Genomic DNA, 25,348 nt, shown 5'->3' with positions numbered 1-25,348 from the left:
GTTCTCTTGTGTGACTATTTTGGTTCGTTTAATTCAAAGTGTATTATTCTTAGATCTATTTAATAAGATTTTCTCTCACAAAGTATATTTCTCCCTCTCACTGAGATACTGTATTACTCTATTACTCAATGCCTATTATATAGACAAGTTGTCATTTGTAAAAACTAAAAATTTAACTTACCAAAACAGATGGAGAAAAGAGGAGGACAGAGACAAAGGGACAGAAACAATTTTATTCTGTCTTTCAACAGAAAAACTTGAAAGATGTTCTTTTTCAAAAATCGGGAGTTTTATGAGGATTCGTTTGTTTTATTAAAAGCCAATGGAGTGGCGTGGAGACCACAAGGTGGCGCTGTGAGTCCATGCTGGTTCTCATACTGGGGACATAACAGCATTTCACAACTGAATTCTCTTCATTTTTCTAACTTAAGTGACCTGGAAATTCAAAAAACATTAATTCTAGATATGCTTTGGGAATGTTACTAAATTCAAGGTTGTATGCTTCTCAATGCTAACATAAAAGATTATACTTTAAAAGTGTAAACATTAAACATTTATTAGAATACTGAAAAGTTTTCCTCAAGTTATTTCTAGTTATAGCTTAATATTCTACTTAACATTAAAATAAAATTATACAGTATAATGAGGTGACTGATGTAAAATATAATAACTTCCTATAATTTTGACTATTACCCAGAATTACTATTGCTATGTATTCATTTACAACGTTAGAAGGTATTCACATAGTAACTTTCTCAGTGATTTTGATTTTCTTTCTATTTAACTTTAAGACCTTTCCTCTCCTTAAAAGTTGTTAACGTTCCATCATTAGAAAGTGCAGACCACCTCCACTGCATATCACATGGATGGCCAGCATTTGGGTCGGTGCTGACGGTCTAGGGTTACAGACCAGAGTATTCACACACCCGACAAGGTTCCCTCAGGAAACACACAAAAGACGCCCGCTGTCACCATTGCAGTGATAAAGCAGCACTGACTATACATGAAGAACTAGATTTGTTTAGTTTTCAGTGAGCGTTTTAACATGTTACAACTTGTTCACCAACACCTACGCTAAGATTGTACATCTGAGAGCCTCCTGGGTACAATATGCAAGTCCCAGTTGGACTATCTCCAGCAGGATGTAGACCATGTCTTCCAGCCCATACTTTCAAAAACATATTACCTAGCTCACTGCCAGTGAATGTCAACACAAAACTACAGAGCGTGCTGTAATGACTTCACACTGTAAGAGCAATATACTGAAACAGAAAGTTTTGCCAAGAAAACTGGAAGAGAAAATTGGCACAAATACAGCTTAAAATATTAAAAGTATTTATTTAAGAGTGAAAAAGCTCACATATCAAATAGAATCCAAATTCTTAATAAAAATTATCATATATTAAAATTATATACAGAATTCTTAAATATTGAATATATATAAGTAGCCAAAGTCCTAGGAACGTTTATGCAGAACATTCTACAGTTAGCGACTTGAGCATTTCAGTAACTCTGCTGTCTCTTCAAACCTGGAACAGAACAAATGCTGTGTTAGCTAAGGGCATGGCTCATAATGGAAGACTTTGTTTCTGACCCTAAGATAAACTGAGTGTTCCTTTTTTTTATATATAATTACTATTAATACATGCACATAGAAGAGAGAAAAAATAAATAAGTCAATCCTCATAGCCTAAGTTATTTTAGACGTTGGCTAATGTTAAAGAGCTTTGTACTTTTTTAACGTAGTAGGGTACATAATATTGTGATACCATTTCATCATATGTTTTCTTTACACTGCTCTCTGCCAAAACTAGATGCACTGCCCCCCTGTAACACTAAAGCATCAGCACTGTGCTCCTTTATCAATAGCATCCTGAGGCCAGCAGGACTAACAACTGAAAATGTCTCCAGCTATCCCGCTACATGCTCATAACGGTTGGGAAATCAATCAGCACAAGTAGAAAGATGTGAGTTAATTAGCAACATCTCTGCCCTCTAACTATGATTAACTCTGTGGACAGTGTGTTACACCACTTGCTGGGAGCCAACAAAATGACTTAGCTCACACACACGCACATGCACACACACACATAGACACACACACACAGGAAGCAAAGCAATGACCCACTGAGTCTGAAGGAAAAGCCACAGCTGATGGAGACTTCAAGGTGTGAGGACATAAGCACAGTCTGTGCACACTGCACTCCAGGGCAGCTCCTACAGAGCAATGGCTTCTCTCACCCTCTCTGTTACTTACATTTTTTTCATCCTTTCCATTTTCTGGATAGTTGTTTCCTTTAATTTGAAAAGGAACAAATTTAGGCAATTTCTCAAAGTAAACAATCCTCAAAGAGAGACCATGGCTATAGAAGACACACTGGGAAACACTGCCTAAAGAGACTAGTCAACACACAGACCCCATGAGAGATTACATTTGTAAGTCACCATGTTCTTGCCAACAGTATACTATACCCTACTAGGATATAGTAAACACAGTACTTGTTTCTTCTCGACCTTAGACATCATCTAAGCAGTTGACAGGCTCTCTTACCTCTGAGAACTCTCTCAAGACACAGTAATTAACAATGGAGCTCCCGGGTGCTGTTTCCGACGAGACTGCACTACAGCCAGACGAGCAACAGTTTCCTGCTGCTCCCCCCACACTGTAGTTTTTATCTGGGAAGAAATTACATTTTAGGATACCTTTCCATTATACAGAGGAGCCAAGTATTTACAAATAAAATAATGTAAAATGGTTACCTGGTATAAATAAAATGAGTTTTTCATACATTTTATTCTTATAAAGGCAGATGCTAAAAATTCTCTAATAAAAGTTTTAGAATACCTTTGGGCTCTGTGGTGCATGCTTGTAATCACATAGACTTAGGAAGCTGAGAAGCATGAGTTTACGGCTGATCTAAACAATACAGAGAAACCCTGTCTCCCCATGGTCCCCCAATCCAAAATCATTTTACCTTTATCATGATCTGAATCACTTTAAGCATATAGGAATGTTAGTAAGTTAAACTATAAACTACTTGGGACTAGAGCGACTACTCAGCAATCAACAGCCCTTGACTCTTCACAACTTGAGTTCAATTTCCAGCAATCATATGGTGGCTAAGAATGATCGTAATGGAATATGAGACCGTATTTTGATGTGCATAAGATAGAGCATTCTTATACATAAGATACATGAATATATTTTGAAAAATAAATATAAACCACCTATTGATGTGTTCCTTTCTTAAAATGGTGACATCTATAACAATTGAATACTGAGAGATTTGTCACAATGCTTTATTATAGCAATGTCGAAGTAATTTCAAAATTTCTCTATCTTTGTTTTGTGGCTAGTGGCAATTATAAAAACTGACTAAATATATATGTTATATGTATATAAATATTATAATATATTTAGATATATAAATTAAAAATATATTACATTTATATATAATATATAATTATTGTATATACTATTATATAAATAATATGATATATAAAATAAATATAAAATGATATAGATATTTATATTTTATACATTATACAAAATATATCATATATAGCATGTATATAGCCGGGTGGTGGTGGCGCACACCTTTAATCCCAGCACATGGGAGGCAGAGGCAGGCAGATTTCTGAGTTCGAGGCCAGCCTGGTCTACAAAGTGAGTTCCAGGACAGCCAGGGCTATACAGAGAAACCCTGTCTCGAAAAAACAAAAACACAAAACAAAACAAAATAAAAAAATAACACACACATATATAATATATATATATAAAATAAACAATAATGAATATAAGTATGTCACTTATATATCATATTAATGATTAATATCATATTAATATGATATATAGTATAATCAAATATTATATTATAATCATACATTTCATATATTTAATATATAAAATTAAATATAGTTATGTATATATATATATGTGTGTTATCATCTATAACAAAAATATAATTATAACACAAATATATTTTATTTATCTATATTACATATTATATAAACTTATGTTATAATATACAACAAAAAACATGTGTGTAATATGTATAAATATAATAAATATATATTAATATCAAAAGGGATCCAATCTTGAGTTAACATATGGTAAAAAAAAGTTAAAAATTCAAGATCTAGGTTCTTTTTTTTTTTTTTTTTTTTAAATTATTTTATTTATTTACATTCCAAATGTTGTCCCCTTTCCAGGTTGCCCATGCCAGAGTTCTCCCCATCTCCCTCCCCTTTGCCTCTGAGAGGATGCTACTCCACCCACCCACCTGTTCCCCTCATTCCCCTAGTCCTCCTACTCCCACACACACACACACATATGCCTGTCAGCATTCCCCTTTCTTGGAGTATCAGGTTTTTACAGGATTAGGTACATACTCTTCCACTTAGGCCAGACAATGCAGTCCTCTGCGACATATGTGCCAAACCAGCCCATGTATGCTCTTTGATTGGTGGTTTAGTCTCTGAATATTGATCAATTTTTAAAAATGATTTTGTGAGTGTAGTATTGTAAATTTATTTCATCAATTAATGAAAAGAGAAGGAATGATTTAAATTGGGTTAAATCTGGTGTGTGTCTGTGTATATAAAAAAAAAAAAATCTATGTCTAAAGCCTGGCAGTGGTGGCCCCATGCCTTTACTCCCAATATCCTGGAGGCAGAGGCAGATGAAGCTGTCAGTTCAAGGCCAGCCTGGTCTACAGAGCTAGTACCAGGATCTCCAGGACTACACAGAGAAACCTTGTATCAAAAAACAAAATGAAAGAAAACAAAAACCTCTATCTAATCCAGCTATTTCCTATTCTTCATTCCATTCAACTGATTTGTCCACTGAAATAATCTTGGAGTTACACAGGCAGTTTGTAGGCATACCTGTAACAAATCTATAATGTCACTGCCTCTCTTTTTTTTTTTTTTTTATATTTTTATTACATATTTTCCTCAATTACATTTCCAATACTATCCCAAAAGTCCCCCATAGCGCCCCCCACTTCCCTACCCACCCATTCCCATTCTTTTGGCCCTGGCATTCCCCTATATTGGGGCATATAAAGTTTGCAAGTCCAATGGGCCTCTCTTTCCATTGATGGCCGACTAGGCCATCTTTCGATACATATGCAGCTAGAGACAAGAGCTCCAGGGTTCTGGTTAGTACATCATGTTGTTCCAACAATAGGGTTGCAGATCCCTTTAGCTCCTTGGGTACTTTCTCTAGCTTCTCCATTGGGAGCCCTGTGATACATCCAATAGCTGACTGTGAACATCCACTCCTGTGTTTGCTAGGCCCCGGCATCTTCTCACAAGAGACAGCTATATTTGGGTCCTTTCAGCAAAATCTTGCTAGTGTATGCAATGGTGTCAGCGTTTAGAAGCTGATTATGGGACGGATCGCTGGATACAGCAGTCTCTAAATGGTCCATCCTTTCATCACAGCTACGAACTTTGTCTCTGTAACTCCTTCCCTGGGTGTTTTGTTCCCAATTCTAAGAAGGTGCACAGTGTCCACACTTTGGTCTTCCTTCTTCTTGAGTTTCATGCGTTTAGCAAATTGTATCTTATATCTTGGGTATCCTAAGTTTTGGGCTAATATCCACTTATCAATGAATACATATTGTGTGAGTTCTTTTGTGATTGTGTTACTTCACTCAAGATGATGCCCTCCAGGTCCATCCATTTGGCTAGGAATTTCATAAATTCATTCTTTTTAATAGCTGAGTAGTACTCCATTGTGTAAATGTACCATAATTTCTGTATCCATTCCTCTGTTGAGGGACATCTGGGTTCTTTCCAGCTTCTGGCTATTATAAATAGGGCTGCTATGAACATAGTGGAGCATGTGTCCTTTTTACCGGTTGGGACATCTTCTGGATATATGCCCAGGAGAGGTATTGCTGGATCCTCCGGTAGTACTATGTCCAATTTTCTGAGGAACCGCCAGACTGATTTCCAGAGTGGTTGTACAAGCTTGCAGTCCCACCAACAATGGAGGAGTGTTCCTCTTTCTCCACATCCTCGCCAGCATCTGCTGTCACCTGAATTTTTGATCTTAGCCATTCTGACTGGTGTGAGGTGGAATCTCAGGGTTGTTTTGATTTGCATTTCCCTGATGATTAAGGATGTTGAACATTTTTTCAGGTGCTTCTCTGCCATTCGGTATTCCTCAGGTGAGAATTCTTTGTTCAGTTCTGAGCCCCATTTTTTAATGGGGTTATTTGACTTTCTGGAGTCCACCTTCTTGAGTTCTTTATATATATTGGATATTAGTCCCTTATCTGATTTAGGATAGGTGAAGATCCTTTCCCAATCTGTTGGTGGTTTTTTTGTCTTATTGATGGTGTCTTTAGCCTTGCAGAAGCTTTGTAGTTTCATGAGGTCCCACTTGTCAATTCTCGATCTTACAGCACAAGCCATTACTGTTCTATTCAGGAATTTTTCCCCTGTGCCCATATCTTCAAGGCTTTTCCCCACTTTCTCCTCTATAAGTTTCAGTGTCTCTGGTTTTATGTGAAGTTCCTTGATCCACTTAGACTTGACCTTAGTACAAGGAGATAGGAATGGATCTATTCGCATTCTTCTACATGTTAACAACCAGTTGTGCCAGCACCATTTGTTGAAAATGCTGTCTTTCTTCCACTGGATGTTTTTAGCTCCCTTGTCGAAGATCAAGTGACCATAGGTGTGTGGGTTCATTTCTGGGTCTTCAATTCTATTCCATTGGTCTATTTGTCTGTCACTATACCAGTACCATGCAGTTTTTATCACAATTGCTCTGTAGTAGAGCTTTAGGTCCGGCATGGTGATTCCACCAGAGGTTCTTTTATCCTTGAGAAGAGTTTTTGCTATCCTAGGTTTTTTGTTATTCCAGATGAATTTGCAGATTGCACTTTCTAATTCATTGAAGAATTGATTTGGAATTTTGATGGGGATTGCATTGAATCTGTAGATTGCTTTTGGCAAGATAGCCATTTTTACAATGTTGATCCTGCCAATCCATGAGCATGGGAGATCTTTCCATCTTCTGAGATCTTCTATAATTTCTTTCTTCAGAGACTTGAAGTTTTTATTATACAGATCTTTCACTTCCTTAGTTAGAGTCACGCCAAGATATTTTATATTATTTGTGACTATTGAGAAGGGTGTTGTTTCCCTAATTTCTTTCTCAGCCTGTTTATTCTTTGTGTAGAGAAAGGCCATTGATTTGTTTGAGTTAATTTTATATCCAGCTACTTCACCGAAGCTGTTTATCAGGCTTAGGAGTTCTCTGGTGGAATTTTTAGGGTCACTTAGATATACTATCATATCATCTGCAAAAAGTGATATTTTGACTTCATCTTTTCCAATTTGTATCCCTTTGATCTCCTTTTGTTGTCGAATTGCTCTGGCTAGGACTTCAAGTACAATGTTGAATAGGTATGGAGAAAGTGGACAGCCTTGTCTAGTCCCTGATTTTAGAGGGATTGCTTCAAGCTTCTCACCATTTACTTTGATGTTGGCTACTGGTTTGCTGTAGATTGCTTTTATCATGTTTAGGTATGGGCCTTGAATTCCTGATCTTTCCAAGACTTTTATCATGAATGGGTGTTGGATCTTGTCAAATGCTTTTTCCGCATCTAACGAGATGACCATGTGGTTTTTGTCTTTGAGTTTGTTTATATACTGGATTACGTTGATGGATTTCCGTATATTGAACCATCCCTGCATCCCTGGGATGAAACCTACTTGGTCAGGATGGATGATTGTTTTGATGTGTTCTTGGATTCGGTTAGCAAGAACTTTATTGAGGATTTTTGCATCAATATTCATAAGGGATATTGGTCTGAAGTTTTCTATCTTTGTTGGGTCTTTTTGTGGTTTAGGTATCAGAGTAATTGTGGCTTCATAGAATGAGTTGGGTAGAGTACCTTCTGTTTCTATTTTGTGGAATAGTTTGTGAAGAACTGGGATTAGATCTTCTTTGAAGGTCTGATAGAACTCTGCACTAAACCCATCTGGTCCTGGGCTTTTTTTAGTTGGGAGACTATTAATGACTGCTTCTATTTCTTTGGGGGATATAGGGCTGTTTAGATCATTAACCTGAAGATCTAGGTTCTTAATAACAAAAACCACAACAAGTCCCTTCCAGCCCACGCCAGCACCGGGGTTCCTTGTGCACAGAGTCTCCAGACACCCGCAAGGACCCTCACACGACCCTCCACGGGATCTTAAGACCTCTGGTGAGTGGAACACAGCGTCTGCTCCAATCCAATCGCGCGGGACCTGAGACTGCATTAATTAGGGAAGCAGAAAACCTGGCCTGATCAGTGTCACAAGTCCCTTCCAGTCCACGCCAGCACCGGGGTTCCTTGCCCACAGAGTCTCCGGACACCTGCAAGGACCCTCACAGGACCCTCCGTGGGATCTTAAGACCTCCGGTGAGTGGAACACAACTTCTGTCAGGAGGCAGGTTCAAACATCAGATATCTGGGCACCTTCCCTGCAAGAGGAGAGCTTGCCTGCATAGAGTACTCTGACCACTGAAACTAAGGAGAGAGCTAGTCTCCCAGGTCTGCTGATAGAGGCTAACATAATCACCTGAGGAACAAGCTCTAACCAGAGACAACTATAACAACTAGCTCCAGAGATTACCAGATGGCAAAAGACAAACGTAAGAATCCTACTAACAGAAATCAAGACCACTCACCATCATCAGAACACAGCACTCCCACCCCACCTAGTCCTCGGCACCCCAACACACCCGAAAAACTAAACCCGGATTTAAAAGCATTTCTAATGATGATGGTAGAGGACATCAAGAAGGACTTTAATAACTCACTTAAAGAAATACAGGAGAACACAGCTAAACAGGTAGAAGACCTTAAAGAGGAAACACAAAAATCCCTTAAAGAATGGCAGGAAAACACGACTAAACAGGTGATAGAATTGAATAAAACCATCCAAGACCTTAAAGAAAACCCAACGTGAGGCAACGCTGGAGATAGAAACCCTAGGAAAGAAATCTGGAACCATAGATGCAAGCATCAGCAACAGAATACAAGAGATGGAAGAGAGAATCTCAGGTGCAGAAGATTCCATAGAGAACATCAGCACAACAATCAAAGAAAATACAAAAACGCAAAAAGATCCTAACTCAAAACATCCAGGAAATCCAGGACACAATGAGAAGACCAAACCTAAGGATAATAGGAGTAGATGAGAATGAAGATTTTCAACTTAAAGGGCCAGCAAATATCTTCAACAAAATTATAGAAGAAAACTTACCAAACCTAAAGAAAGAGGTGCCCATGAACATACAAGAACTATAAAACTCCAAATAGATTGTACCAGAAACGAAATTCCTCAGGACACATAATAATCAGAACAACAAATGCACTAAATAAAGATAGAATATTAAAAGCAGTAAGGGAGATAGGTCAAGTAACATAAAAAGGCAGGCCTATCAAAATTACACCAGATTTTTCACCAGAGACTATGAAAGCCAGAAGAGCCTGGACAGATGTTATACAAACACTAAGAGAACACAGATGCCAGCCCAGGCTACTATACCCAGCCAAACTCTCAATTACCATAGATGGAGAAACCAAAGTATTCCACAACAAAACCAAATTCACACATTATCTTTCCACAAATCCAGCCCTTCAAAGATTAATAACAGAAAAAAAACAATACAAGGACGGAAACCACACCTTAGAAAAAACAAGAAAGTAATCCCTCAACAAACCAAAAAGAAGACAGCCACAAAAACAGAATGCCAACTCTAAAAACAAAAATAATAGGAAGCAACAATTACTTTTCCTTAATATCTCTTAATATCAATGGACTCAATTCCCCAATAAAAAGACATAGACTAACAGACTGGCTACACAAACAGGACCCAACATTCTGCTGCTTACAGGAAACCCATCTCAGGGAAAAAGACAGACACTACCTGAGAGTGAAAGGCTGGAAAACAATTTTCCAAGCAAATGGTCTGAAGAAACAAGCTGGAGTAGCCAATCTAATATTCAATAAAATGGACATCCAACCCAAAGTTATCAAAAAAGACAAGGAGGGGCACTTCATACTCATCAAGAATAAAATTTTCCAAGATGAACTCTCAATTCTTAATATCTATGCTCCAAATGCAAGGGCAGCCACATTCATTAAAGAAACTTTAGTAAAGCTCAAAGCACACATTGCAACTCACACAATAATAGTGGGAGACTTCAACACCCCACTTTCATCAATTGACAGATCCTGGAAACAGAAACTAAGCAGAGACACAGTGAAACTAACAGAAGTTATGAAACAAATGGATTTAACAGATATCTACAGAATATTTTATCCTAAAACAAAAGGATATACCTTCTTCTCAGCATCTCATGGTACCTTCTCCAAAACTGACCATATAATTGGTCACAAATCAGGCCTAAATACAATAATATTGAAATTGTCCCATGCATCCTATCAGATCACCTGAAATTGCCTTCTGTGAGATGATAGCAGCATCTGCACTAACTGTGTAGTGTTGAGGAAACCTATTAGAGTGAGTTGCCTTAATTCAACTCTGTCCACCACTCAGTGATTGGGTGGTCACTGGAATACTGACCAGTGAGTTTCAATGAAACTCATCTTCCTCATCTGAGACAGTCACATATGCATAATAATAGTACTTAGTTTACATGGCTGTATTAGGAATGAAATGACTTAATACAGCAGTTAGAACAATGCAGTTTCTTAAATTGCATATTGTAAAATGCGGATTGTTAAACATATAGTAGCTGAAAAGCTCTAATGATGTTACACACATATATATAAAACTGAAATTTAACCTCATGATAAACTGTCAATCATAGAAGTCATCTTCTTTACAAACATAATTTAATCACACCATGAGGTAAAATGTGGCCCTTTGCTTTTTCTAAATTAAGACTCAAAAGAATAAAAGGTTCTGTGGAAACCGGAGATCCTTGATGCTCAGTAACATGGAGTCTATCCGAAGAAGGTTGTGGCATGGAAAAGACCTCCCGGGCTCTACACCATTCTCACTGTATGACTGTCAGTAAGCAGAACTTTTAGAGGTCTGATTTTCTTATTGACAGTACTGTTATTCTAGAATGATTCAAAGTAAAAATCCCCCAAGGTCTACAAGACTGTACGCCAGAGTATATTCATCCTCTATACCCTGAAAGATATATACTCTGGTTATATAAGCAATCATTGGCAGTCTGTGGTTCTCTATTTTCTTTTTTCTAAGAGCTCTGTAATTTTATTTTATTAATAGAAATGTGTAATAAAAGCTGGAGATATGACTTGATCAGTAAATTTGCTTAATTTGATTTCTAAAACTATGGTTTTCTTTGTTTTAGGTTTTGTTTTAAATCAGGTGTAGTGGCTTGCATCTACAGTCTGACTGCTAGGGTGATGGAGACAAGGGTATCCTGGGAGCTTGCTGGCTAGCAAGTATAGCCAAGTTGGTGAGCTAGAGGTTCAGTGAGAACTTTATCTCAAAGAATAATCCAGAGAGTGATTGAGAAGGAAATCTAATATGGACCTCTGGCTTACACACGCACACGCGCGCGAGCGCGCACACACACACACATACACACACACATGCATAGATGAGAATGCTAAAGATGCCAAATGTCCATACAAACTACTCTTTTAAACATGTTTGCAAGCCAAGAGTATTAATATAATTTAAGAACTTACCATAGGGTACAAAGTCCACATCACTAATTGACTCACAGTCTTGACTTGCCACATTACGCTCTACAGATTCACTCTGGAATGTACAGGCAAATATTTAGAATAAAATGCAAGGTGTTTCATTTTACACTGCTAAACACAAAATAGAAGCAATGCACAGGGCATGTTTAGTTTGAATAAATTTGTTTACAAATAATATATAATTATTTCTGTTTAAGAAACAACCATTTAGATGCAGAAGCAGATAGTAACATTCCTGAATCTACAACTCCAGTCTCTAAAAGAGGAAGACAGACTAGAAACTGAAATCCTAAGAAATAAAAGAGATTTCTCAGACTCTATAAGGCAATGGTAAATTTAGTGGTTTGAATAAGAATGGACCCCACAGACTCATATATTTAAATGCTTAGTCACCAAGGAGGGACACTACTTGAGAAGGATTAAGAGATGTGGCCTTTGTTGGAGGAAGTGTGTCACCAGGGGTGGGCTTTGAGGTCTATCTCTCAGTTGATAAGGATATAGCTCTCAGTGACTGTCACAGCCATGTGTGCTTCCATCCCTGCCCCCTCCCGCCATGATGACAATGGACTGACTCTCTGAACCGTAAACAAGCCCCTAGTTAAAGGCTTTACTTTATAAGAGTTGCCTTGGTCATGGTGTGACTTCACAGCAACAGAACACTGACTGAAGAGTAAATTTGGTAACTGTTTCTATTAAATTCACTTTATGATTGAAGTTAATGCATAAAGAAGAAAAAGTTGGAATTTCAATTTTTACCTTTTCTACAACTTTTTCTGTAAACTTTGTCTTATTAAAATACATAATTTTCAGTTTTTCAAAAATTCTTACCTCATTCCAAGTATTTCAAGTATTAATCTATTAATCACTAAAATCTCAACTTACAAGTTTTTCAAAATATTCTATTTGAGAGGAAAACAGCCATTAAGAAGTATAACAAAACTTGTTCAACTTAAGCAGACTTTATTCTAACTAAACATTTCTTTCCTAAGTAGCCCCTCGTGTAGCAGTACACAGATGTAATAAGATGAACACTTTACTGTACTCGACAGCTTTCCATAGCGATACCTTTTTGGACAACAGCATCTCTGTTTCAAGAAGAGTGACACGACTTAGAAGGTTGTTCCAGGCCTTCTCATCTACCATCACTTTTCCGTGTGTTGCAGCTTCCAAACGCTCAAGCCGTTTCTCTATCCAAGTCAGCTGCTTCAGCTTTTCCTGACATTCGGCCAGTGTGATCTGAAGTGCGGTAATCTCAGGATTATCACATATATCCTAAAATGATAAACAAGACCACAGATGTTATGAAGTGACATTTTCATTCCTTTGTGTTGTTTTGATAGCTCAGGAAGGAGCACAGTGTGACAACAGAGCCCTCCGGCAGACAGACTGGACCTAGACAGCACTAGTCTGTCAGATGTGACCCCAGTGACTTCATTTTCACAGCCATGACTTGTGAAGTCATCTGTACGATGCTCTCACATTAGGTAGCACAATACAACTGCCATTACTTAGTTCCTTGAAACATTGCCTAATATAAAACCCAAGAGGAAATAAGCAAGACAAAATGACATATGCTCACTAGCTAGTGTCACATAGCACAAAGTGGGCCCATAAATAAATGTTCATAAATCCAAGTGTAACCCAAACTGTATAAAGATCCCAAGGCAGAGCACTGTATCAGAAACAGTAGAGATCATATACATGAGGGTGCTTGTATTAAAAAGGAGTAACAGAAATGGAAAACTAGCAAGGAGTCAGGTAGGACAGCATAGATCTGCAACCCTACTATAAAAAGGCCAGGCAGAAAGGATTTTGCAATTAGAAGCCACCTTGAGCTATATAAAGGCAGCCAAAGCTACATGGCAAGACCATGCCCCTTGGGGAAAATAAAGCAAAAACTCCCTTTGCTGACAAAGGGAAAATGGGATAAAATGCCAAGCTTACAAGTGGTAGAGAACTCTACCACGCAAAGCGGCACATCTATCTTGCTAGACTGCAAGTTCCCTGGGGCAGGAACCTTTTTTCATTTCTCTTTGCTTTACTTCTAACTCAGGAGGGAAACTGCAAACAGATCTGACAACTGGAATCCACTGACCCCCATTCAGTAAGACTGATTCATTCTTAAGTAATAACATAGGTGCCATAATTTAAGAGTTGACAAACAGTCCAGGTTTCAAAGACTAAAGTAAGCAGAGACACAGCAGTGTGTTAAAGAGCCCGCAAGGCCTCACTTGCAGCTCAGCCTTGACCTCAGGGGCCTGGGCCTCAGGAATCCGAATGTCAGAACTCTGCTCTGCTGACTCACTGCAGCCTTGACTGATGTCTGCTAAGGTCACTGTCCCTTCAGGAACGCCAACCTTCTCTTCAGTGTACAGGTGGCGGATCACCACAGCTTTCTTCTGCAGAGACAAACACCAACAGACACTTCCATGGTTTACTGCCACGATTCCTTTAAGTATACTCTAGACAAACTGTATAAAGATTTAAAGACATTTAAATTACCACAATAATGTATCATAATATAAGATGCTAATATTAACATATTTTTTAAGTGCTTGGGAGACATAGTTCAACTTTTTAAAAAGCTTTCTTATGTCTTAGGTTAAATACTGAAATATATTTTAAAGAAGATGTTTAGCTTGGTTTCAAAATGCTGGACAAAGTGGTTACGGTAAAGATGAAACAGGATTAGCAAAGATCTGATTATTTGTTGAAACAGGTTAATGTTCAGATTTTATAAATGTTTGAAATATTACATGATAGAAAGTTAAAACCAAAACCAAAAAACAACAAAACAAAAATATCTATGACGTGTGGTAGCACAGAACCGTAATCCCAGCATTTACTAAGCCCAGACAGAAGGGTTAGAAGCACCAGGCCAACCTGGGCTATATAGTGAGATTCTGTCAATGAATAAATAAACAAAAGTTGTGACATAATTTACAAGTTAAATAACAACTTGCTATGTGAGAACTCACCAAAATTTTTACTATTGATCAAATCACAGTACATAGGTTACCTTTCATTGAATGTTTAAAATACTGAAAAAAGGGAAGTACTAAGAGTAACTTCACACTTTAGCCACGGTCTGCCTGCCTATTATTATTATGGATTGTTTGTAGAGACACAAGAAAACCCTAACACATGAAGAAATCATAAACAATCTAAATGACATGAGGCATCAGCAAGGAGACAATTTGCTTCAGCACTGTCCCAACTTCTTTGTCAACAAAGAAATATAAGAATGATTATTAATACTACCAGCTCTTTAGTAGTTATTCATGTTTCTGGTATTAAAGCTTTTCTAGTCATATATTTTGGATTAAAGAATAAGTAATTCTATGTATTTCACTTTATTTAGAAACAATTTATACCTTTTATCTAATTCTACATCGATTATTAATCTGTATTCTGCCTCCTCACCCCAAAAGGAAAATAGCTAGAAGGACATTTATTATTAAAATGGAATACTAGCTTAGAGCTCCCTTGGATATGAAAAGCAGCTGTCACTCGATGTATTGGAATTCATTTAGCTGCAGGTGCTCAAGACAGAGACAGCGAATACCTAAAATAAAGAATAATCAAAACCAGATTACTAAAGAATCTATAATCTTGGTTTTCATTGCATCTAAAAGAACCTTCAAAATCACTCTTGCTACTAGTGGATTACTTAATACATATACACATCTTTTTAGGGATGATCAGATATGTAATTAAGAGTATACGCTGAGGGCTGCAAAGATGTCTCAGGTTAAAAAACACTTACAAACTCTTGCAAAAGACAGGTTTGGTTCCTAGTATTCACATGGAAACTTACAACCACACATGACTCTAGTTCTAAGGGATATGACACACTTTTTTGCTTCCTTCTGATATACAACCATGTAAGATAAAATAAATATATTTTTAAAAGTATGTCAATGCCTCTATAAAATAACCTTACTACATTTTATCTGGAAAATGAAAAAGAATTCAACATTAGAAATATGAAGCCTATACAATTTTTCCTGTTTACACTTCTCACAAGTTTAGGAATTGTCCCCAAATGTCACTAAGAAGTCACCTGCTGAGACTGTGGGGAGGAAAGTGAAGTGGCTTAAGAGAGAGAGCATCCGAGAAAATATGATCAAAACACATAAATAAATGAAAAGAAGGCCTTTAAGAAAACTCGTTTTCACTACTAAAAACGCCTTGTATCTGTGCTGCCTGCTGCAGTGGAGAACTCCATCTCTCTGTACGCAGATGCTACTGTCCCTTTTCTTTTCACACCTTTCCTGATGTCATAAACCTGCCCGTGATATCAATGCCAACAGCCTCTGCAGGGCGTTTCTCACTGTTTGAACAAGGTTCTGGCTTTTCAGAAACGTTCTTCTTCCTTTGGCATGATGAATTATTCTAAGAAGGGAAAAGAAGTAGACAAAATAGTACATTTTGTAGAAAAGTATGATATAAATTTAAATTCTATTCTTTAAATACTTAGTTTTGATAATAGTAAATAGTGGAAACAATGAAGCATGTTTGGTTTGTTTGTTTCCTGTACATTTAAGTGAGACTGGTTTGTTGGTGATGTAATCCTGCACACAGAAGACTGAGGACGGAGGGCTGAGGTCAGCATTAGTTACACAGAAACTATGAGGCACCTGGGGCTACATAGTTAAAAAAACAAACAAAACTACACAAGAAAATAAAACAAAAGCTTTAAAAAGTGTCAAAAATACATTATCTTTGAACTGTTAATTTAGGTTCAGATCATAATGTGTAAGACATGTGACTAGTATCGGAGAAATCACGACCCTTGACAGTCTGTACCCTATCTGTGTATAATGGAGCAACCATGGCATCTGATATGTGGCTGTATGAGCAATGAGATCTAGATTAAGTAGCTGCTCATGGCTTGATCTAGGTCAGACTGCAGGAAATCCTGGTATTACAGTGACCTGTCCTTGGCAAGAAGCTCGCTGTGAAATCTTTGCCCTATAGAGGAGATTCTGAGACATAAAAGTTAGAGGTCGGACTCCTCAGCACCTCTGTGGTTTTACACATTCACATCCCTTCCAGTTCCCAGCTTGGTTCTATACAACTCATTTTTGGTAGAAACTAATCCTAGTTCCTAGATTTGCCCTTGAAATTCCTAGACAATTCCCCAATTCCACGTATACCATTAACAGCAAGAATCCCCTTCATTTCATAACACACTGACATCTGTAACAGTTGGTGTAGTCACCTGCGAAGCTTAGCTGCCCACCCCTCCCCCGACGAGAACACTGCTGCTTTGCCTCAGTGCATTTGCTTCTGCACTTAAGTCTCTTCTACGAAGGTCCTCCATGCTTTCTCTAATCATAGGAGTCTGACAGCCAAAGAACCTCTGGGGTCCACTGACCATGCACTTTTAAATAATTTGCTGCTGATTTGATTTAAATAGTGGGTTTTTTTTTTCATCAGTTAGAACTAAATCTATTTGTAAAATTACCTTGTCAAGGCCAATCAATTCCTTGTGTTTTTTCATCACACAATTCAATATATCACAGACAATTTCAATTTTCCATTCAGCAAATCCAGACTGTATAAATTGCTTTTTTGTCAAAATTGGTTTATAATCGAATTGATCACGAAGAAGCTGCAAAGGAATAAAGGTAATAATTAGGAACAATTTATTTGTTTAATTCAAAATTATATAACCACCTGATCAGAAGGTAATGACTACCCTTGAGAGAAAGATCAAGCCATTAAGTAAAGTTACTAAAAGTATAGAGTTGGTGTTGAATTATGCTCAGGAATGAGACAAGTTGCTAGGGATATGTTGAGTAGGGGGCAGAAGGGAAAAGAAGAGGGAAGGAGAGGAAGAGGAGAGGAAGAGGGAGGGAGAGGAAGAGGGAGTGAAGAGGGAGAGGTGGGTGAGCACTTTAGGACAGCCAGAGCTAGTGAGACCCTGTCTCAAACAAAACAAAACAAACACACACAAAATTCATAGCACTTGATAAAATTAATGGTAAACATTAAGTTTTTAAAAATCGAAATCAACAGATCAAATTCAGTCTCCATTCAAGTGTCTAGATGCTACTGCAGATAGATCTTGTCTCGGATCTCAAGGAACAAACTATGAAAGCTTCACTGTGTATACTATAAGGTTCTCTCTCCTGCTTCCTCCAGTATACAAACATTTACTAAAATTTCATAGAAAGCAGGCAAATTACAGCCAATGACAAATGTTTACCAGTTGCCATAATTAATAGGAAATGTTGAAAAGCAAACAGGAATTGTATATTTATTGCAATAGAGACCACATGTTAATGAAATAAACACTTATGAAAATACTCGGTCAAATATATACACATGTGACACATGACCACATATGATAATAGCCCTAGATTATAATGAAGCTGAATTTTTCCCTATGGCCTAGTAATTAAACTTAATTACATCCATGTTTAGACATATGAATACTTATACTGCACTATAATTCACACAATATTCAGAACAGGAACTCATTACAAGTTTGTAGCCCAAGGGCAATAGGCTATGCATATAGACAAATCTAGGTCTCTGCAACCACACTCTGATATTTTTCCAATGATAAAACTGCCTATCAATGCATTTCTCAGATGTATATACCATTGGTAAGTGAACAAGCAACTGTGTTTCGATAGTTATTACTAAAGTATTGATTTTAAAAATCACTCAATAAAGAATTATTGTTTCATAAACTCAGACTACCTTGTAAACAGTATCTGTAAATCGCACGTCGTTCTTCGCTATGAGCTCTATACTGGATTCCATTAGGAGTTCTGCTACGTAAGGCGAGTATGAAGTGAGAGAGTAGCTGATGATGGGCAAGGATGCTGCTGTGTCTCCCTTTATCAGGCTGTCGGGAAAAGGGAAAAAGACTTAACTCACATAGGTCCAAAGCCTGGGTGATTAAGGATAATTAGCAGTGTTGTCAATAACTTGGTTATCATTATAGACACAGTAATGAAGATAGACATGACTCTCCAGACTCTCTTTGCTACTCTGAGCCATTCTGATCAGATTAAGAAACAACACTGTTCACTTTCATGTGCTCTGAACCTCACTATTGCTGGACAGCCTATCTCCTACAGTTTTTATGGCTTTTCTAACGTGTATTCTTACTTGATCTCCTATAAATGAAAAGAAAGTACTGCCTTACAGTTCTCAAGAAGATTTTATACTTTGCAACATTTGTTATATTAAGGCATATATTCCTACACAAACCTGCAAAAATTAACCTTACAAACTCTAAGTTATGAATGAGGAACCACTGGAAGAGCTTATGCTGTGATGAGGTGCCACTCTGCTTCTTCGAGAGCTGTACCTTCCTAGCCTGTGCTATGTCTAGGAGGAGGGCCCTACATGCTGCCTTTATCTGTACGTATTCGTTATGACTCATTACTTAATGCTGGTTCTCATGAAGCCATCTTCTTAGTCTCTGATGCCTCATACTGTCTGTTTCTAATTCTTTACTTACTTACTGGTAGGTAATGACTTGCTGAATCCTGCACAAAGAAGCAGATGAATTCTATCTTCAGTTAGCAGCCAGCTGAAGTTATACTGTGCTTACATATGAACAGAATGTTTTCCACAGAATTGCAATGTGTGTGTAAGCCTCCCCATCGCCACCCCAAAGTTTTAAAAAGCCTTTTGTTTTTATTTGTATGTTTCCTGCCCACAGCAACTGCAGATGGAAGGCACCTGATGGGATGGCTGGGAGTAAACTCTATTTCTCTGGAAGAGCTGCAGGTGCTCTTGGCATCTTTCCAACACTCCACTCAAAATTTAATAAGAGTTTTATAGCATGGAGGCTACCTTAAGAAACACCACTAATCAGAATCTTCCATGCTAGAGAACACATGAAGTAAATGGTCACTGCTCATGTTGGCTATATTAAACATACTACTACCCTGCAGAATGAGAGAACGGCAGATTATATAATTAATAAAATCCATTATACTCCAGTGAGCTTAAAATTAGAGACAGCATCTAGACTGAGATATATACAGCTAACAAACGGCCATCTTAAATCCTCTTGGGTTGAAATTTTTATTCATACTTATAAGTTCCTACAGTTTTCTGCTTTCTTAAATACATATACTTGAATATTATAACATTAGCTATGTATATACACAAGTACATTTCTCTTGAATTTATTACAGCTGTTCACTGCGCACTCACACTCATCTACAACAGTACAGGAACCTCTGAAGGACAAAGGACAATTTGAGGGAGCTGGATCTTTTGTTTCAGTGTGAGGCCTGGGGATTGAAATCAGGGTCATCAGGCTGGGCAGCCAGTCCCTGTACCAAGCTGTTAGCCCAAAAGTGAATTTAAATAGGGTCCATTAAAAAGAATTATTAGTTTCATCATGTCATATGTATCTCGAACGTTTTGCAAAATAATAATAATAATGATAAAACTAGCCGGGCAGTAGTGGCTCACACCTTTAATCCCAGCACTAGGGAGGCAGAGGCAGGTGGATTTCTGAGTTCGAGGCCAGCCTAGTCTACAGAGTGAGTTCCAGGACAGCCTGGGCTACACAGAGAAACCCTGTCTGGAAAAAACAAAAAAAGAAAAAAGAAAAAGAAAAGAAAACCACCAGTAAGTTTCAAATATCAAATGCATTACAGCTTACCCGACATAATCCACCTCATTAGGGTAATTTAGTGAACGAAGCACTTGTTCTAGCTTCCGCAAGCTTCTTTTTAAGTCACCTGTTGCCATTATATTCCGATTCAGCTCCAACTCTCAAATAATCTTACAACCTCTCATCTAAAAATGAAATTATGAAGTCCTGGTTAACACTTTGGGAAGTTGCTCTGTTCTACTGTGCATACATCTCCTTCATCTACTCTGTGTGTCTCCCCAGCAGGTTACACCACCTACTTCCACTCCTCGGAACTTAGCACTTCTCTGGCAGGTTAAGGGCTTACTGCCTTGTGCCAACTCTCAACCCTAAGTGCAAACTTGGCTTCAACCTCATCCTCTACTTTTTCCTTTCGAAAAACATAAGTATGTCTTGTGTTTATGTTCTTCCAATGTACTTCATCTAGCACTCTCCCAAATGTTTTACCTTGAATGATAATACACTATAATCTTTACTCAGTGAAAAAGAGACTTATTGGCCCAATGCCTGAGGGGCTATGGATCCTCACAGTGTAGAAGCCATCGTGACATGGTGACAGGCAGCACAAGGTGGCAGGAATGCACAGTAGCTGCTAGCCTACATTACCCCAGACCAGAGGAAGGAAAGCCAAGAACTGGTATCAGGCTATCTATCATCTTAAGGCATCTTCACTCCCCAAGCAACCTCCTCTAGCTAAGTCCCACCTCCCTAAGATTGCACAACCTGTCAAATTAGAACTCCAAGCTGGAAACCAAGTTATCAAACATATGAGCCTATGGAGGACACTTATCAAATCATAGCTGGTACCATTTGGAAAAAAATATCAAGTTGAAATGGCCGCTATCATTAATTGCCCTGAATGTTTATAAAACCTATATAGTATAAACCAAAAAATGAAGATAAATTTAGCACAGATTTAAGTTATTATCCCCAGGGTTTGGATTTCATATAGTTGCCAATTAGAGATGCTTATATTAAAATCCAAACCAAACTCATAGTTCACTAATATCTTGCTCAAGAAAATGACAAGAGTTCCTGCAGAAAAGAGATTCTCTGAAACTGGAGCTCCTTTAAAATGAAATCACTGATATTAAAAGAAAGAAAGAAAGAAAGAAAGAAAGAAAGAAAGAAAGAAAGAACAATTCAAGAATTAGATTAACTATACTTAGGGATTTTTGTCCACGCACTGTATTTCAGCAACTATCGACATATAAATCACCCCTTCCCAGACACTTCTGCATCTATATAGATCAGGAGGAGTATATAAAGCTGGCAATGTGCAGAATTCTAAGCCTGGGTCACCACCATTTCTGTGGCCATTTCTCTAGACTTGAGCACCTATTCCATGTCCATGGGATAGCATCCTATTCTCAGTCTGCTCCTGAGGAGCGAGCTGCTGAATGTACTTTTAAGTATCCTTGCACTGATGCTATGGTCAGCATGTTTGAAACACCAAATTACCTACTAAATAGTAATATATTTAGACAATGAGGATTTTAGGGGGGGACGGGGAAAGAAATCCTAAAATTAAATTATACAACATACTGGTCAAAACAGTAAGGCTTATTTCCCATCTTTCCAGATGCCTGGGCTAGAAAGACATACAGATATGTTAAGACAGACTTCCCAGATCAACCTTTATTGACTAAGAAAGGTGACGTGGTAACTACTCTAGCCTCTGCTGTAACTACAAACACTGTGCCTGGGATTTAAGATTGCAGGTCTGATCTTGTTTTAGTTTCCAGACCCATCTGACAACACAATTGTTAGTTCTGTTCATATCCCATCTTCCCAGGACATGCGATTTTATCCAATACTCGGTGCTACCTTTTCTTTTGCTGGTATCATAGAAGACATTTATCTTTACATTATTTCTACCTCTGGTAATGAAATTTCAGACAATAAAGTATGCCCCAGGAACACATCCTCTTCATTACCAGCACAATAAACATTTTAAAGAAGAGTAAGATTCAAGTACAGCTTGTATCTGTAGGTGGAGGGAAACGATATGACAGAAAAGAAAAACATAAAGGTATTTTTAAAAAAACAAGATCATAGAAGTATGTTTTCAAGAAAGGCTTTCCTAGTATTTTTTAATTAGTAAATACTAAAATTATTACTATGAATTGAAGCTAATCAAGTACTGATACATATGTTACACTTGACCGTAGTTAACCTGAGATAAAATTAAACTTACTTAAAAATAAAATTAGCATTTTCACTTTATATTACTTATCACAGGATATTAAATGAAGACCATATACAGATTCAATCATTAAGGTCTCACTGGTCTAACTAGCTTTCTGAAGAGTTAGGAACAAATCAAATCCACCAACCGAATTGCTGGAAGACATTGTGAGCACCGCACAACATGGTTTGGTGGGGAACAGAACCGATCTCAGGATCTTGGCATACCCAATGGCTCTACAACTGAGCTAGTCTCCCAGCTCAGCAGTTTAAGATACTTTGTTTCAAACCCAGCTCAATTTCATAGCTGCTACAGGTTTTTAAAAACATGTCACAGGACTTCAAAATCATTTTGCCCTGGATAAAGTAACTAGCCTTTAATAATCACAGTGGATAGCTAGGATTTTGAGATTCCGCTTGACATATCTAAAAGACAAACTTTAAGATAGAGGGATACAAATCTGTAGAAACTAAATTTACAAAATCTTTCCGTAATAGATATTAGGAAAATGCTGTTGTAAGATTCGATGAGGGAACCGCTGTGTTCACGCATAAAACACTGTTAAAATGCTTGCAAATAATTCTGTAAAATAGTCTAGTGTAGCAGTAAGCCTAGAATACATATGTTAAAATTAGTTTTCTTTTCATACAGAGCAATCGTAGGCCTCAAAGTAGATGGAGAATTATTTTGGGGGGAAAAAAAACACCATGAAGATGGAAAAAAAAGAAAAAGAAAGAGAGAGAGAGAGAGAGTACACGAAGGAAGGAGTACTTTTTCTATTCCGGACAGTCTTTTGGAGCTAGATGTATTTTTGACTGAAAGAAACTTAAAGGCATCTACAAAACAATTCAAAGAGGGCAGACTCCGATTCATTCTACTTGATGCCTTCCAAAACCATACCAGTTGGTACACAAGCAAGTCCCATCTCGAATTCCCTTTCTGCCTCTAAATTTAAAGGGATGAGACGGTAGACCTGATCGTTCGCCTACAACCCAGGAACTTCGGTGAGGACAGCAGAAGGGCCACCTCCGTCCAAGCCAGAGCACAGCCTGTTCACGAGCTCTGGCTCAGCCAGCAGCCCCTAAGCAAACTGAAAGGTTCCCAAGGCTACCGTACCAACACAGAAAGAAGAAGGGCGCACAAGAAACCCGAGAACGTGGCGGGAACCGGGTCTGCAGCCCCAGAGCCTTACGCCCGCGCCTCGGGTCGCCCCTCGTGCCGACGGTTTGTTTTTAGAACTCAGAGTTCGAGCCGAGAGTTCGAACGGCGGCTAAACATTCCGAGCCACAGGCTGCCCCAAATGCTGGCATTCCTAGGTGCAGATTCCACACTGCGTTCGCGCAGCTTCTTCAGGATACTCGACTGTCATGAAAGTTTTATCAATTGCGTGTCTTTTATTGATTGTCACATTTCAAATTAGCATAATTTTGATGGCCAGAGTCGTTCAGAATGAGAAGCGAAAACATAAAGACTTTATGGCGAATCTGAATGAGGAAAACGGAAATCTTTTTCCTTTAAGGAGCCGCTCCTCGACGTCACTTCCGGCAACAATAGGAAACGTCAAACCCTTGCAAGGTCCGCCACTCGGGCTTCTGCAGGCTGAGGTGCTGTGACTTCGCGGGAGTCTGGGGAGCCTTCTGGTTCCCTCGCAGCCATCGTGTTCTCCAGCGCGAACACGTGCGCTCTGGACAGGCCTCTCCATGGCTTGGGCACCAGTTCCCGGCTGAGCCATTTTCTTCTCGGCTGACAGCCCCCGCCCACAGGCCGAGTCGTCGCGGCGGCGGTGGAGGTCCCAGGTCGCTCAGGTACTCGCGTAGGCACAGAGGCTTCCGATGCCTTGCCTCTTCCGCCCGCCCGGACGCTCTCACTTTTCTCCTCCGAAGTGAGGGCTAGGGATGCTTGCCACTTGGTAGCCCCGGCCCAGCAAGCAACAGTTTAGGACCAATGGGTATTGTGAGACATTTTGAGTGACAGCGGCGGTGGCTTATTAAAATGATGTATCAGAGTCGAGAGGCGGGTGTGAGTCTCTTCTGTTTCTAGGCCATTGGTATAGAGGTCGATTTGGGACTCGCGGTAGCGACGCGGTGTCGTCCCTCTTGAAAGATGACAAACGGTGGAGGTTACTTTCTTCAGTTTCACATGTTGCTTTTGTGGTGGTTACAGTGTCGTTCGATGCCCAGGCACGCTTCATTTCTTACGGCGTCCCCTTAATACGAATTCAAACATATCCAGTTTAAGACCTCCGCTGATTGCTCGTTGCTACAGTCTCCAAACAGACTATAAAATTGGTTCAACACTTTCCTTTTCGTTTTCCTTTAATGTGGCTACGCTCCACTTCCCACATCTTATGTACTCAGTACACATTGTCTAGACAAAACCCATAGCAGTTTGCAATTCTTACTCGATATATTTCTGGTTTATTTTTCGTTCTGTATTTACTGATTAATAATTGTGACGACTTAATTTATAAGTGAGACATTTATTTTTAAAGACACTCCCACACACACCGGCGCGCGCGCCATATTCTCTTCAAGGCATTTCCCTCAATACTGCAATTGAATACAAACTGTTGTTCATGTCAGTGTTTGCACTCCGTCTTTGTGTTTTGAAACAGGGTCTCCTGTGTACTCCAGGCTGGCCCAGAATTCACTGTGTAACCCCGACTGTCCCTAGCTAGCAATCCTTTTTCTTGGCCTTCCAAAGGCTTGGACGTATGGTTTTGCAACAGGTCACTAAGTCCTCGTCTCTTTGCTTTGGTTGTTTGGACTTTGGCACTTTCACTCTGAGGAGAAGAGCTTCCGGTT

The 25,348-nt window shown here is 38.6% G+C and overlaps 2 protein-coding genes across 6 annotated transcripts in view; one reads left to right on the top strand and one right to left on the bottom strand.

Annotated features, from left to right (window-relative positions):
- Positions 1–218: 218 nt before the first annotated feature.
- On the bottom strand, positions 219–24,105 carry Cep44 (centrosomal protein 44). Of its 5 annotated transcripts, XM_021169667.3 has the most exons (12): positions 23,661–24,105; positions 22,184–22,343; positions 20,366–20,502; positions 18,436–18,583; positions 17,192–17,338; positions 15,991–16,116; positions 13,953–14,120; positions 12,787–12,993; positions 11,704–11,776; positions 2,552–2,676; positions 2,258–2,295; positions 219–1,529 (listed from the first exon to the last, which is right to left on the bottom strand). In XM_021169667.3, exons 3-12 carry the CDS (start codon positions 20,452–20,454, stop codon positions 1,487–1,489), a joined length of 1,164 nt encoding a protein of 387 aa, XP_021025326.1. In that variant the 5' UTR covers positions 20,455–20,502; positions 22,184–22,343; positions 23,661–24,105; the 3' UTR covers positions 219–1,486. The 5 variants fall into 5 exon arrangements, with proteins under 5 accessions (XP_021025326.1, XP_021025323.1, XP_085700077.1 ...); XM_021169664.3 differs by lacking the exon at positions 22,184–22,343; XM_085843951.1 differs by lacking the exon at positions 22,184–22,343 and having other exon boundaries at positions 23,737–24,105.
- Fbxo8 (F-box protein 8) overlaps positions 24,098–25,348 on the top strand; it is a 41,231-nt gene continuing 39,980 nt past the window's right edge. Inside the window, exon 1 of the mRNA XM_021169668.3 lies at positions 24,098–24,349. The gene's annotated coding sequence lies outside the window, so the exon portion shown is untranslated. The remainder of the gene's footprint in view (positions 24,350–25,348) is intronic.

Source organism: Mus caroli, unplaced genomic scaffold (genome assembly GCF_978045245.1).
Source record: "Mus caroli unplaced genomic scaffold, Mus_caroli_1 scaffold_10, whole genome shotgun sequence".
Classification (NCBI taxonomy): domain Eukaryota; kingdom Metazoa; phylum Chordata; class Mammalia; order Rodentia; family Muridae; genus Mus; species Mus caroli.
Note: the sequence above shows the minus strand (reverse complement) of the source record. Positions and strands in the feature narration are given on the sequence as shown.